The sequence below is a fragment of the Eleginops maclovinus genome, chromosome 6, assembly GCF_036324505.1.
Source record: "Eleginops maclovinus isolate JMC-PN-2008 ecotype Puerto Natales chromosome 6, JC_Emac_rtc_rv5, whole genome shotgun sequence".
Taxonomy (NCBI): Eukaryota; Metazoa; Chordata; class Actinopteri; order Perciformes; family Eleginopidae; genus Eleginops; species Eleginops maclovinus.
In genome coordinates, this window is record NC_086354.1 from 1,299,757 (window position 1) to 1,313,102 (window position 13,346).

General features: G+C 40.5%; 2 protein-coding genes across 2 annotated transcripts; one reads left to right on the plus strand and one right to left on the minus strand.

The window, feature by feature from the left end:
* Positions 1-275: 275 nt before the first annotated feature.
* Positions 276-2,873, minus strand: LOC134866340 (piggyBac transposable element-derived protein 3-like). The gene is made up of 2 exons (XM_063886450.1): positions 2,650-2,873; positions 276-1,953 (listed from the first exon to the last, which is right to left on the minus strand). The coding sequence occupies exon 2, from the start codon at positions 1,749-1,751 to the stop codon at positions 456-458; it is 1,296 nt and encodes a 431-aa protein (XP_063742520.1). The 5' UTR covers positions 1,752-1,953; positions 2,650-2,873; the 3' UTR covers positions 276-455.
* A 6,109-nt stretch (positions 2,874-8,982) lies between these two features.
* tmem70 (transmembrane protein 70) lies at positions 8,983-13,012 on the plus strand. Its single transcript, XM_063885534.1, has 3 exons — positions 8,983-9,247; positions 9,974-10,073; positions 12,350-13,012. The coding sequence occupies exons 1-3, from the start codon at positions 9,086-9,088 to the stop codon at positions 12,793-12,795; spliced, it is 708 nt and encodes a 235-aa protein (XP_063741604.1). The 5' UTR covers positions 8,983-9,085; the 3' UTR covers positions 12,796-13,012.
* Positions 13,013-13,346: the final 334 nt, after the last annotated feature.

Sequence of the window (13,346 nt, forward strand, 5' to 3'; positions counted from 1 at the left end):
CTCAGAGCTAACGCTGTACTGGAGACTATGTGTAATATCAAAGGTCCTGTCCTTGTGGTAAACCGAGAGAGAGAAACGTTTGAGCTCCATACTGTTTCAGAAATAATGCTGGATGTGGTTTGGAACATAATATCCTCCTGGGAACCGAGGAAAAAAAAGTGTCTTCCAATTTCTTTTTTATTGTGATTTTCTAACTATTGGGGGTGAAAGAAACAACTTACAATTACATTTTTTTCAAATTTTGTTTTTATTTAAATTTTACAGTATGTCCACTGTGGAGGACAATAGGACTATTTTTGTGTAAAAAATGATGAAAAAATAATATAAGCTTTAACATGAAAATGAACAATATTGTTACACAAAGAACAAGTGTACTGTAATTTGAAATTCCTTCTGAACATGTTTGTTTAGGCTAATTTGAAACTCCTTTTGTTTTCTTGCATTTTCCTTTCTTTTCAACGATGATACTTCAAGAAACAATTCCTCTTCTTTGTGATGCACAGAAACATTTTGCATTTTGTACACCTCATGTACGTCTTCCCTTTGCAGCCCTTGTTTCTGCACCTCTCTGCGTGTTTGATATCCATCATTTCTGGCATATGCACAGCTCCTACTTTTCGCACAGATGGCTCTGGTTGTTGGATTCTCACTTTGGTTGGTGGTTCGTAGTCTTCACCATCTTCACTGTCTTCACTGTCCCCATCAAGTTCTGGACTATCCAACAACTCCTCAGCCAGGTGCAATTTAAAATCCAAGTACTGCTCTGTGTTCTTCACTGGACGTTTGAGTGCATTGCTGTCAGACTTGTACTGGATCCAGGAGTTTGTGATGGCAACATCAAAGAAGTGAGCGATCACACGCGTTGTCCACTTCTTGGTCCTGTTGGACATGCGGTAAAAGCTCAGCATGCGGTCACATAGGTCTACACCACCCATGTTGTCGTTGTACTGCTTGATCACTGCTGGTCTTTTCACCTGAACATGTTTTTTTTCTTTTTTGCACCATCTGGTGCAGATATCCTCAGGCTCTCTTCCGTGGATTGTGGACGCCATGGTTACGGCTTTGTTGTCGAACCATTTTGTGACAGACAACTCAGGATTCTTCCTGACCAATGACACCATTGTTCCTCTTCCCTGTTTCTTCATCACACTGTCTCCTGGAAACTTGCACTCTTTGGGCACTCGGTTCATCATTATGGTCCCTGTAGCTGGAAGGCTCTTTTTCAGCAAAGTATCAAGGAGCTTGATCGTTGTAAAGTACCGGTCAAAGTACAAGTGGCTCCCTGGTGGAACGGTCTCAGCCATGCGCAGCACTGACGCAGACCCTACGCCCTGTGCTTGGTTTTGGAATGTGTTCTTGCCCTGAAACACTTCGAAGTCAAGCATCAGGCCATTCGGAGATGCAAGGACGAACACTTTCAACCCAGTAGGGTTAGGTTTACCTGGAACGAATTGCCTTACTGGGCACCGACCAGTGAACGGGATGATCTGTTCATCAATGCAGACAATCTGCGGTCTTGGAAGGCTGAGACATCCTTGCCTCACACGTTCAAGTAAAGGCCTGACTTTCCACAGAATGTCTTCCTTTTTCATTTCCTCGTTTACTGCCAGGTCATCAACAAGCTTTAAGGAGCCTCTAAGCTTGAAGAACCGATCCCTTGTAATTTTTTGGCTTATTATGGGCACTTTCGTTTTTTTGGCCCAAAACATCTTGATTCTGGGATAGCCAAGGCAGGCCATATGAACTGACATCCCAAAGAAGGTTTTAATTTCTTGTGGAGTGGTATTGAGGGACACTCCTCTGGATTGTAGCTCTCTTTGGTTAGTGAACTGTGCCAAATCTACAAAGGTTTTGTGATCGATATACTGAGAAAAGTACTGGAATGGGCTCCAATCAGCACGCTGTCTTGGATCGTCTTGATATTCAGGAGGCACTGGTAGCACAGGTGTGAATCTAAAATAAAAATAATAGAAATTACATTACAGTACAATTACATTACAATAACAGGAATAGAAATTAAGGTAATGTTTGGAGCAAAAACAGTGAAGAACAATCTGTTACACGAATTTAAGCAAAAGCGCAAACGCTCTGACTCTGAAGAGCTCAACTAGTTTCTGTGTGCTAGGAATTGCTGTACTACAGTAACAACATTTATTTAACCCTCAGTATGGAATAACATACTGACTAAGAAATGAAACAAACATACACAGTATTCCTGGTCCACAGAGGACGCCTTTCCTCCCTGTCACTGTCTGTCTCTGCCTCTTTGCCCTCACTGTCTGATCTCCCTGCATCTTGTTCATCATCATCTTCCTCCTCCTCCTCTTCCCCTTTTGCTCCGTCTTCCAGCACAGGGTCCTGGTCCTCATCCTTCTCATCATCAGAGAGCTCCAAATCAGAGCCTCCCTCAACTATCTTGAATAAAATTCTCTCTGCTTCAGTTCTGGTCCCTACAACAATGTAGCGTTAAATTTGTCATTTAGTCCTGGTGTCCATTTTAATGGACATTCATAAAATAGTTATTATTTAAAATCTAAAACAAAGTAAGTACAAATAAAGTTGTAAATATGATTCCTGACATGTTCATAAACAAAAAAATGTGTCAATGTCATTTGAAAAATTACAACAAATAGATGAAATTTGACTTACCTTTCCTCTTTCCATAAAATGTGGCTGTGCCTATGGCAGCCATTTTGAAGAGGAAGAAAGCGGTGGTTCCCTGCCACCAAACCAATGATGTTGTATATCAATGGAAAGCCCAGGATGTCCTCTTTAGAAGACAACGGGTATTCATAGAGTAGCTCAAAAAAATAAAGAATTATTCACATTAACTAAATGTCCACTATAGAGGACACAAGTCTATGGGCTGGGTCCCAGGAGGATATCATATGGCTGAGTTTCTCCTGGTAGAAAACTCTCTTCAGAGGAGAGATCATGACGCTCCAAAGGGGCGGTGCCAGCAGCAGCTCCAAAGGGGCGTGGCCAGCAGCAGCTAGTTCATTTAAAGCTACAGTCACAGAATCAGCACTTCAGGAACAGGGCTGAGATAGAGGGGGGTGAACCATGCTAAAATGGGGGATCTGTTTGGTATGTTGAGCAGAACACTTCACAGACATGTTGTGTATAGATATGGCCCTACAATATATTGTTCAAATATAGCATAATAGGAGAATTTTAAGTATAAATAGAAATGCAACAGTGTAAAAATACTCTGTTACAAGTAAAAAGTCCTGCATCAAAATCAAAAGTATCAACTTCAAATATACCAAAGTACCAAAAAAAAAGTACTCCTTATGTGTGATCGCCCTTATCCGAATTTCATTTATTAAATAACTGGATTATGATCATTGATGTGTTATTGTGTTTATTACAGCTGGTGAATGTTAGGCAAATTTGAATAACTTCATAAAAAGCTGCTCGATATCATAACCAATAATCAACGTTTATTCAATCATTCATTTATTTTTATATTAGCTAATAATCTTAATCTAAAAAGCAATTTACTAAAAGCTGTCAGATAAATGTAGTGTAGTAAAAAGTACAATATTGGTTTCTAAAATGTAGTGGAGTGAAGTATAAAGTAGCATAAAGGGAAAATTCTCAAGGAACAGTACAAGTACCTGGAAATTGAAGGAACAGTACTTGAGTAAATGTTCTTTTACTATGCACCAGTGCTTGGATAAAAGCAGTTAGCATTGCAGGAGGAGCAGGCAGGTGGTGTGGCCCCTGGATATGTAAGGAAGGAGCTGTGGCCCCTGTCTCAATGCAGACAGGATCTGCTCTATCTGATTTAAAACATATGGAAATTGTCAGGACCTTTGTGTAAAAAGTGTTTATTGTTAGTTTTCCCACTGGTTCCTGAGACTTTGGAGAACTTTCGCTGAAGCTCAAAGGCACGCAAATGAACAATCTCTGTGTGGTAAGAACATTTCTGTGAGATTCTATTCCATGCAGCTGTTATTTTGTCTTAATGATCATTTAACAATTTATACATTCATGACATGTCCCTGCGGCAGTCAGAACAGGAACTATTTCTCAATACACATTTACACGTTAATATGAAGGTTAATTCAATATTTAGCTTGCATTAGGCCACTAGATATGAAGTAAGATTATAAAGGTTCTTGTTTAACCTTCAATAACCCCGTTAGCCTGACGTAACCTCTGCAGTCCAGAGAGTTGACTCCAGAGTGGACAGGGAGGACACGGAGTGATGCACCAAACTGAAATGAATAAGTTACATGTTATATGCTGAAATCCTAGCCAGCTGCTCATTCACATGTACGGCTATACCCCAAGACGTAGCTCTGGGCATGGGCCCTGGTAAAATCACTTCAAACTCCTCCACACACTCCATTCTTTGATGCTCCTGTAGAGGTTGCCACATTGTGTGCAAGATAATACTGCCTATCATCAGGTTTATCTAGCCTGCAGAGTGTGTCTTCTTGAGTCCCTTTGACAGAGTGTGTGTTCAAGAAGAAGAAGAAGAAGAAGAAGAAGAAGAAGAAGAAAAAGTTTGACCTTTATTAATATTTAGCTTGCATTAAGTAGATATGAAGTAAGGTTATATTTGGTTCTGGTTTAACTTTCAATAACCCTTTTAGCCTGACGTAACCTCTGAAGTGCAGTACGTTTACTCCAGAGTGGACAGGGAAATTTAGTTTTCCACACTGTTTTTATACACAACCATGTTTTAAAGTCACTTACAAAGACACACAGTTATATTAGTGCACAAATGCACATGCGTTTTTGTTCGAACAGGTACAACACACACAGTTTCATGCACACATGCACATGCATCGAGAGGATTCAGAGCGGAGAGGCAGCCAGTCTAGCCGGCGCCAGGGAGCAGTTGGGGGTGCGGGCACCTCGGCAGTGGCCCAGGAGGTAACCAGGCTCCTCCCCAGTTCCAGTTCACACTCCGTATTACTTTGGTCCGATCGGGACGTGAACCGGTGACCCTTCAGACCAAAGTCCAAGTCCCTTCAGACTGATTCACTGCCGCCATATACTATGTCCCTTGAGCTATTTTAATATGGGTCTTTGTCATGTCTGCTGAAAATAGTATGAACCAGTTGCTTTTAGGATTCATTTTTTTCTGTAGGCAGGGATCACATGGAACTCTTTTAAATGAGGACATTAGTCCTTGCAGTGGTTCTGACACCCCGAGGGTAAGTGAAAATATACCATGTCCACATAAAAATGTTATAACCTACTTACACAGGAGCAAGTTGGGGTTGGTTTCTCGCCCCAGAGTCCATTGGCATGTAGACGGTGGGACAACTGCTGGACCTCCTGAGACTCAGCAGCCCCATTCTATGCTGAAGGTGAGGCTAAGCCCAGAGAAAAGGAATGTAAGAGTATACAAGTGTAGTAATACTTACAGTCAGGATAATAATACATACAGCAATACTAACAGTCAATGAAGGTATTCTGATTCTGATAGGAGGGTCAGAAACCGCTTTATCCACGATTTACCACTCATCTCAACTTCTGGACTTTTCTTACAATACTGTTGGACGCTTGTAATTCTCATGACAAGGATTCAAGGATGCAATGATCATTCATTTTCATTTGTTGTAGCACTAATAATGATTCACTTCAAATCAAACCTGTGAAAATATTATTTAATACATGATTTGATATCATATTTAAAACAATAATTTAGTTCTTAATGAAGTTTGCAAATACAAATCAATTACAGGTAAAAAGCTCTCAGTACACTGTGTGAGCAGTCATATTAGGCCTCAAAAAATCATTTGCAAAATTATTAGATAGAAAATAATAAAAACTAAAACATGAAAAAGAGTAGAATGGAATAAAAACAACACAATACAACACAGTATAACACAAACAAAATAATTCAATACAACACAATACGATAGAATACGGTTTTTTTATTGTACAAGTACAACGTGATTAAGCTAACAACTACTCTGTCTTCATCGAGGTTATGCACTTTTTACCCTTGGAACCTTTCACTGTAAAGTAACAAGATTTGCAGGATCTACAGGTCCGACAGGCCCTGTGTGGGTGTGCTACGCATGGATCAAACAAAAGAGGCATCCTCATGCCGTCTTGTTTACAACTGCTTTACCAAAAAGTTAACTAGGGAAATGTACTGTAATGGACCAGCTGGGTTCAAAATAAAAGTGATTTCTGATTGCTAGCTCTTGGCAGCATTGATCTGTAAGTAAGTCAGGTAGGATTGCAACAACATTTGACCACACAATTGACTGGAAAAATATTTAAACTATACCTGATTTAAAGTTGAAGTGATGTGCAATTTAGTTTTATCGTGCAAAGGTTCACATACGTAAGCTAAAATATAAATAAGTGGTTTTAGGAGGGTCGAGCTCTCAACTGTTCAGACTGCACCAGGTCTGATGACTCATCCCAGCCTATTCAAGCTCAATGAAAAATACATGCAATACTTGTCCGCAATATGAATGCCTAATTATTTCTAATAAGGATTGTGATTGAAAGCATCATTTGCTCTTGTGTTATAATGATCAAAAATCATGAGTCATTGTTTTTTAAAACAGTTTTAGACAGTCACCGTGTTTCGAGGGGGAGATAACACTTGGCTCTGACCTGAAGTAACTTCATTAGGGGTTACTGTAGGTGAAACCATGACAATACAACTATCAGAGGGTCACTTCCTTTTTTCTGGGAATTAATGCTCTTCAGCTGTGATTTATTATTTATAGGTATTAGTATATCATGTGAGAGGCTGCTACAGTTGACACAATGCTCGTGAGTTTCTTCTGTTATGTGTCTTCACTCCAGTGATGCGCTGCAGCGTCTAATCAGCTCTTACACAGTAAGAAAGCCTGTTCGATGACTGAGGGTTTCCCTGAAGGACGGTCTGGTGGTTCCTCAGAGATCGCTCCTCGCTCCTCTGTATTCCAGCTACAAATAAGCACAATTGTATGCTCCTCAAGATGGCACACCAGAACAACTCCCGGTTCAACTGAGGAGCAAGGAGCGAGGAACGAGGAGCGAAGAAAAAACAAATAAGTACATGAGATGGAGCTTTTGTCTCAACAACTACACCAGGAGTGTTTAGTAGCTGTTTGCCACGTGTATTTTGATTTTGAAAGTAGTATTTTCCTTATATTAAAAGGTTTGAATTCTAAAAGTAAAGCTCTCTGGGCTGCTGACAGAAGCGAAGACTGGGGGGTGGGAGATAACACTTGGCCCTGACCTGAAGTAACTTCATTAGGGGTTACTGTAGGTGAAACCATGACAATATGACTGTCAGCAGGTCACTTCTTTTTTTTAAAAAAGGACATGCATCTCTTTAACAATGTACAACAAGCAGTGAGGCTTTGAGTGTAATGTATACCTCACTCTATGCTTTATATATGTGTGATTCCTTTAGGATTATGGATTATAAGTAAATACAATTAACCGTTTATTGAAAACATGTGTCAAGGTCAAAGTGTGTGTTTCTGTGTGTGTGTGTGTGTGTGTGTGTGTGTGTGTGTGTGTGTGTGTGTGTGTGTGTGTGTGTGTGTGTGTGTGTGTGTGTGTGTGTGTGTGTGTGTGTGTGTGTGTGTGAGAGAGAGAGAGAGAGAGAGAGATGAACTAAAATAGCCTCTGCAGCTGTCCCTGAGGGGCAGACAGGTACCTTGTCAGATACCGTTCCTTAACACCCCTTTGCACAAAGCCCCTGATACCACACTGTGTGTTAGGAGGGGGCTGGGGTAGCAAATTGCATTTAAGCTCAGATAATGAATGAATGAATCGGCCATCAGCCAATTCAAAAAGTATAATTAAATATGGGACCACAAAGGAATCTTGTAGTTGTCTTATATTTATTACACAATAGTATTCATGTGTTAATAATAAGCCCAATTTTCAAATAAATTCAAAGTAAAAGTTGAAAACATTTAAAAACAAATCAAAAGTTGATAAGAAAAAAGGCCCAAAACGTATTAACATAACAAGCTTGAAATATCTTTCATGTTTCCTCCTATTTTACGCAATCTGAGGCTTCTGTTTTAAGTGATGAGCTGCAACACTGTTTGTAACCAAATTAAATAAATCCTATGGACAGCTGTTATGTTTCATAAAGCATATTCAAGTATGAAGCATAATTGATCTATATTTGATTGATTTTGTTAACTTATAACTTAACTTATGAGGCAGTATAACTCACCCCTAGTGAGGGGTCCAGCCTTCGTATATTTTTCTCGAAGGGGCCCTCAGTGAAAAAGTTTGGACACCCCTGCTATTAAATAACCTGTCCATGAACATTGACTTTCATCTGCAAAAAGTTTCAAACTGCTCACAGTGTAATTGTCACAAAAAGGAAACAACAAATAAGTCAAAAATAAAATACATATACAAGGAGAAATGTAAGGTTCTGTTTCAGTTCGGATCTGTGTGGAATTCTTTCAGAATATTAAATAAACATTGAGCTTTGGTTCCTTGTTTCATTTGTAAGGATTTCAAGAACCATTGAAACTTGATTTTTAGTTTTATCCATTTATGAATATCAACCCAGAACTTCTGTACAATATGGCATGAGAAAAATAGATGGTCATTAGTTTCAACATCATTTTCATATATCAAGCATGTGTCATCTTCAATATCGAAACCTATTCTAAGCAATTCCTTAGAGGGATAAGTGTTGTTCATCATTTTGAAATGTGTTTCTTTTATTTGGGTATAGGGAATGTTAAAAACATAGTTTTTAGCTTATTATTCGACTTATTGTCAAATTAATTTCTGTTTTGCCTACCAGGAAATAGTTTTTCAGTGAGAAGAAGAAGAAGAAGAAGAAGAAGAAGAAGAAGAAGAAGAAGAAGAAGAAGAAGAAGAAGAAGAAGAAGAAGAAGAAGAAGAAGAAGAAGAAGAAGAAGAAGAAGAAGAAGAAGAAGAAGAAGAAGAAGAAGAAGAAGAAGAAGAAGAAGAAGAAGCAGAGCTACGACAGCAGGTGGCGGTAATGCACTTCAAAGTTGGTAGCTACCTATCATTAAACCAAAGAAGAAGGAAAGGAAGCGGAAGTCTGGAGGTGATGCAGGAGGCCTCCGGCGAGTGAAGCTTCATAGTTCGGTCAGGGTTAAACCTGAGGAGCATGTTTTCTGTGAGTGTCCTGCGGAGGCTCCGGCCCTGTTGTGGGGCTCCTGCCTCCAGCCTGCTCCACACTGCAGCGGCTCACAGGGCGCCGCTTCCCGTGGACTGTTCCCGAGGACAGGGGGGGCCGGACATAAGGTCGTTCCTCCACCGACACAACACGGTACCGACCCCGGCCTCACACCGGCTCTATATGCACATTCATAATCACATGTTCAGATGATGATAAAAAAAGTTCAAATCTAACATTTGTCTCACGGTGTCTGTGTGCCGTGCTAAAACAAGGCGCATTATTGTAAAAGTTAGTCATCGTATTTAGATCGCTTCTGTGCCATAGGCCTATGTGATGCATTAACATGTCTTTTTTTATTAAACAATAATCACGTTTGTCATTATGAAGCTGCCCTGTGGGTTATTTGCTGCACCAAACAAATACACATGTAAGAAAAAGACTCTGGATAGCTTGCAGTTTGCTCTTGTTGTGTATTTGTTAAATTGTGGCAGTAGGCTAATCCACGTTCTAAAGAATGAGAGGATGAACTTCACTAAATCTCCTTCTGGTTATGATTTTACCAAACAGGTGTCACAACATTTCATTTGAATTACATTTGTATATTTATTTCATTACTATTACACATTACTTCACTAACATATTCATGCAGACAAAAGACTTATTTTGTTCTTGTGATTAGCGCTATGGAGGATATGGAATCAGAGCAGATAAAGCATCCAAGTATCCTGTATCAGCGACCAGATAGTAATAGTGAAAATATGTTGTGGAATTGTCCTGTTTGATAATGTTCAAAGACTACTTATGGGACAGTCTTCTAGTAGAGTTGCCACCCATGTCGACCCCAGCGTTTACGGTGTGTTTTCTACCGTTGAGCAGGCGCAGTTCTGCAGTGTGTCTTCCCGCTGTCTCTCCACAGCGACACACTCTGAGGACGGACACCTCATCTACTCTGGCAACCTGGGCACTGCTGTTCGAGGTGAATCCCCTGTGCCTCCTTACAGCTATGTCTCTTTATCTTTCATCATGTGAAATCCAACACTGAACTTTTAATGGCCCATAGTACAGCTGACACAGATATAATCCTTTCTTTATTCTCCAAGATACAAATTGAAACGTTATATCTAGGGCTGAAGGAATCAAACACTTTTCTTAGTGTGATTATTTTGACTGCAATTCATTCGTAATATTTTGCATCACTTTCATTGCTAATCATATTAAAATGATGAGGTTGAGATTTGTTTCTTTTTGCTAGGATCTGTACAAACTAAGATTTGTTCATAAGTCTGTAGACCGGGACATGTACAGTGGGGCAAAAAAGTATTTAGTCAGCCACCAATTGTGCAAGTTCTCCCATTTAAAAAGATGAGAGAGGCCTGTAATTGTTATCATAAGTATACCTCAACTATGAGAGACAGAATGAGAAAAAAAATCCAGGAAATCACATTGTAGGATTTTTAAAGAATTTATTTTCAAATGATTGTGGAAAATAAGTATTTAGTCAATAACAAAAGTTCATCTCAATACTTTGTTATATACCCTTTGTTGGCAATGACAGAGGTCAAACGTTTTCTGTAAGTCTTCACAAGGTTATCGCACACTGTTGCTGGTATTTTGGCCCATTCCTCCATGCAGATCTCCTCTAAAGCAGTGATGTTTTGGGGCTGTCGCTGGGCAACACGGACTTTCAACTCCCTCCACAGATTTTCTATGGGGTTGAGATCTGGAGACTGGCTAGGCCACTCCAGGACCTTGAAATGCTTCTTACGAAGCCACTCCTTCATTGCCCTGGCGGTGTGTTTGGGATCATTGTCATGCTGAAAGACCCAGCCACGCTTCATCTTCAGTGCCCTTGCTGATGGAAGGAGGTTTTCACTCAAAATCTCACGATACATGGCCCCATTCATTCTTTCCTTTACACGGATCAGTCGTCCTGGTCCCTTTGCAGAAAAACATCCCCAAAGCATGATGTTTCCACCCCCATGCTTCACAGTAGGTACGTTGTTCTTTGGATGCAACTCTGCATTCTTTCTCCTCCAAACACGACGAGTTGAGTTTTTACCAAAAAGTTCTATTTTGGTTTCATCTGACCATATGACATTCTCCCAATCCTCTTCTGGATCATCCAAATGCCCTCTAGCAAACTTCAGACGGGCCTGGACATGTACTGGCTTAAGCAGGGGGACACGTCTGGAACTGCAGGATTTAAGTCCCTGGCGGCGTAGTGTGTTACTGATGGTAGCCTTTGTTACTTTGGTCCCAGCTCTCTGCAGGTCATTCACTAGGTCCCCCCGTGTGGTTCTGGGATTTTTGCTCACCGTTCTTGTGATCATTTTGACCCCACGGGGTGAGATCTTGCGTGGAGCCCCAGATCGAGGGAGAGTAGCAGTGGTCTTGTATGTCTTCCATTTTCTAATAATTGTTCCCACAGTTGATTTCTTCACACCAAGCTGCTTACCTATTGCAGATTCAGTTTTCCCAGCCTGGTGCAGGTCCACAATTTTGTCTCTGGTCTCCTTTGACAGCTCTTTGGTCTTGGCCATAGTGGAGTTTTGAGTATGACTGTTTGAGGTTGTGGACAGGTGTCTTTTATACTGATAACGAGTTCAAAAAGGTGCCATTAATACAGGTAACGAGTGGAGGACAGAGGAGCCTCTTAAAGAAGAAGTTACAGGTCTGTGAGAGCCAGAAATCTTGCTTGTTTGTAGGTGACCAAATACTTATTTTACAGAGGAATTTACCAATTAATTCATTAAAAATCCTACAATGTGATTTCCTGGATTTTTTTTTCTCATTCTGTCTCTCATAGTTGAAGTGTACCTATGATAAAAATTACAGGCCTCTCTCGTCTTTTTAAATGGGAGAACTTGCACAATTGGTGGCTGACTAAATACTTTTTTGCCCCACTGTATATAGAAGGATGTTTTGACACATATTTTGTGCTTTCTTTGGTAGTAGAACTAGCTGTGATTTCGATAGTGTTTCAAAATCAGAAATCCTTTAAAGTGGTCACACAATGGGGAAATGAACATTGATAGAGCAAAGTGATTAAACTCAAATTAAAAGAGCACACTAAAATATGAATGAAAGAGGTGCGCACATAGAAATGGAATTCAAATCTAAAAAAGTACCGATCAGATTATTAGTTGGCCTGAATAATATAATATTTAACAGTCACAGAAAAGGAGGCCATTCATACTGTACTTGGAGGTGTACCCTTCTCCTGTAACCTGTGTTCCCTGGATCTTCTGTCAGGGGTGAAGCTGTTTTCTTACAGTTCCAGCGGGGCCAGCCTCCTCCTCATGCCTCAGATCCTCATGAAGACCGGGTTGGGGGTCCAGAGCCTCGCCCTACAGGCTGCATTCTGTGGAGTCGTGGGATTTTTCACCTTCATCACCCCGGTCGTCCTCCACTTCATCAGCAAGGGCTATGTGATCCGCCTGTACCACAACCCAAACAGAGACACGTACACCGCTATCACCTGCAGCCTATTCCTCACGGAGAAGAGGAGCGTGTTTTACCAGAGGCAGGTCAGGATCCCAGCCGTCAGCCAGATGTTCACCACCTTCTACGCTGGTGACACAGGGTTGCTGGTTAACCCGGACATGTTCCCCATTCCACATGACTACAACCACCTGATGGGCTATGATAAGCCCTTTAGCTTCAGCACAGAGGATGTAGGTCGACCTGACCACAGCTGAGGCAGCTTAGTGTTGGTCCACAACTCCAAACTGCACCGTATATTTACCCACAAAATTGACAGAATTATTTTCTCATTTTAGTTTTTTTGTCAATATTTTGAGGATGTTTCATGTTAATAAATTATAAAGTCTGTTTGAAACACTTTCCCTTTGTGTGTCTCTACAATTGTGTCATGACTGTGCACATTCAAATGATTAAAGACAAATTCTAACTTGTTGTACGTAGTCAAATTCCATACTTTTATTATTCGTTTTTAAAAGTACACCTTAAAAAAATGGCTTTGTACATTTCAACTGAATATTACGCTGTGGTCACAGTATATGCTTTCTTCCCCTCCAAAATGTTTTACTAGTAAACCTCTAGTTTAGACTAGTCTCCAGTGCAGTGCACCAAGCAGTTCCAGCAAGAGGGCCTAGACCTGACCACATCAACCAGCTCTGACCCAGTTCAGCATGGAGATATAGTCCCTCCAGCCGGTCCTGGCTCTGCCACCCAGTCTCCTCCCAGCTGGATGTGCCTTGAACACCTTATTTTATATTTATCTTATTTT

What these genes read in the sequence shown, in the direction of transcription:
- LOC134866340 (XM_063886450.1), bottom strand. Translation starts at nt 1,751, where the DNA reads ATGTCAGTTCATATGGCCTGCCTTGGCTATCCCAGAATCAAGATGTTT.
- tmem70 (XM_063885534.1), top strand. Translation starts at nt 9,086, where the DNA reads ATGTTTTCTGTGAGTGTCCTGCGGAGGCTCCGGCCCTGTTGTGGGGCT. An exon ending in TCCTCCACCGACACAACACG is followed by an intron (nt 9,248 to 9,973) that starts GTACCGACCCCG and finishes ACCGTTGAGCAG; the next exon opens with GCGCAGTTCTGCAGTGTGTC. An exon ending in CCTGGGCACTGCTGTTCGAG is followed by an intron (nt 10,074 to 12,349) that starts GTGAATCCCCTG and finishes ATCTTCTGTCAG; the next exon opens with GGGTGAAGCTGTTTTCTTAC.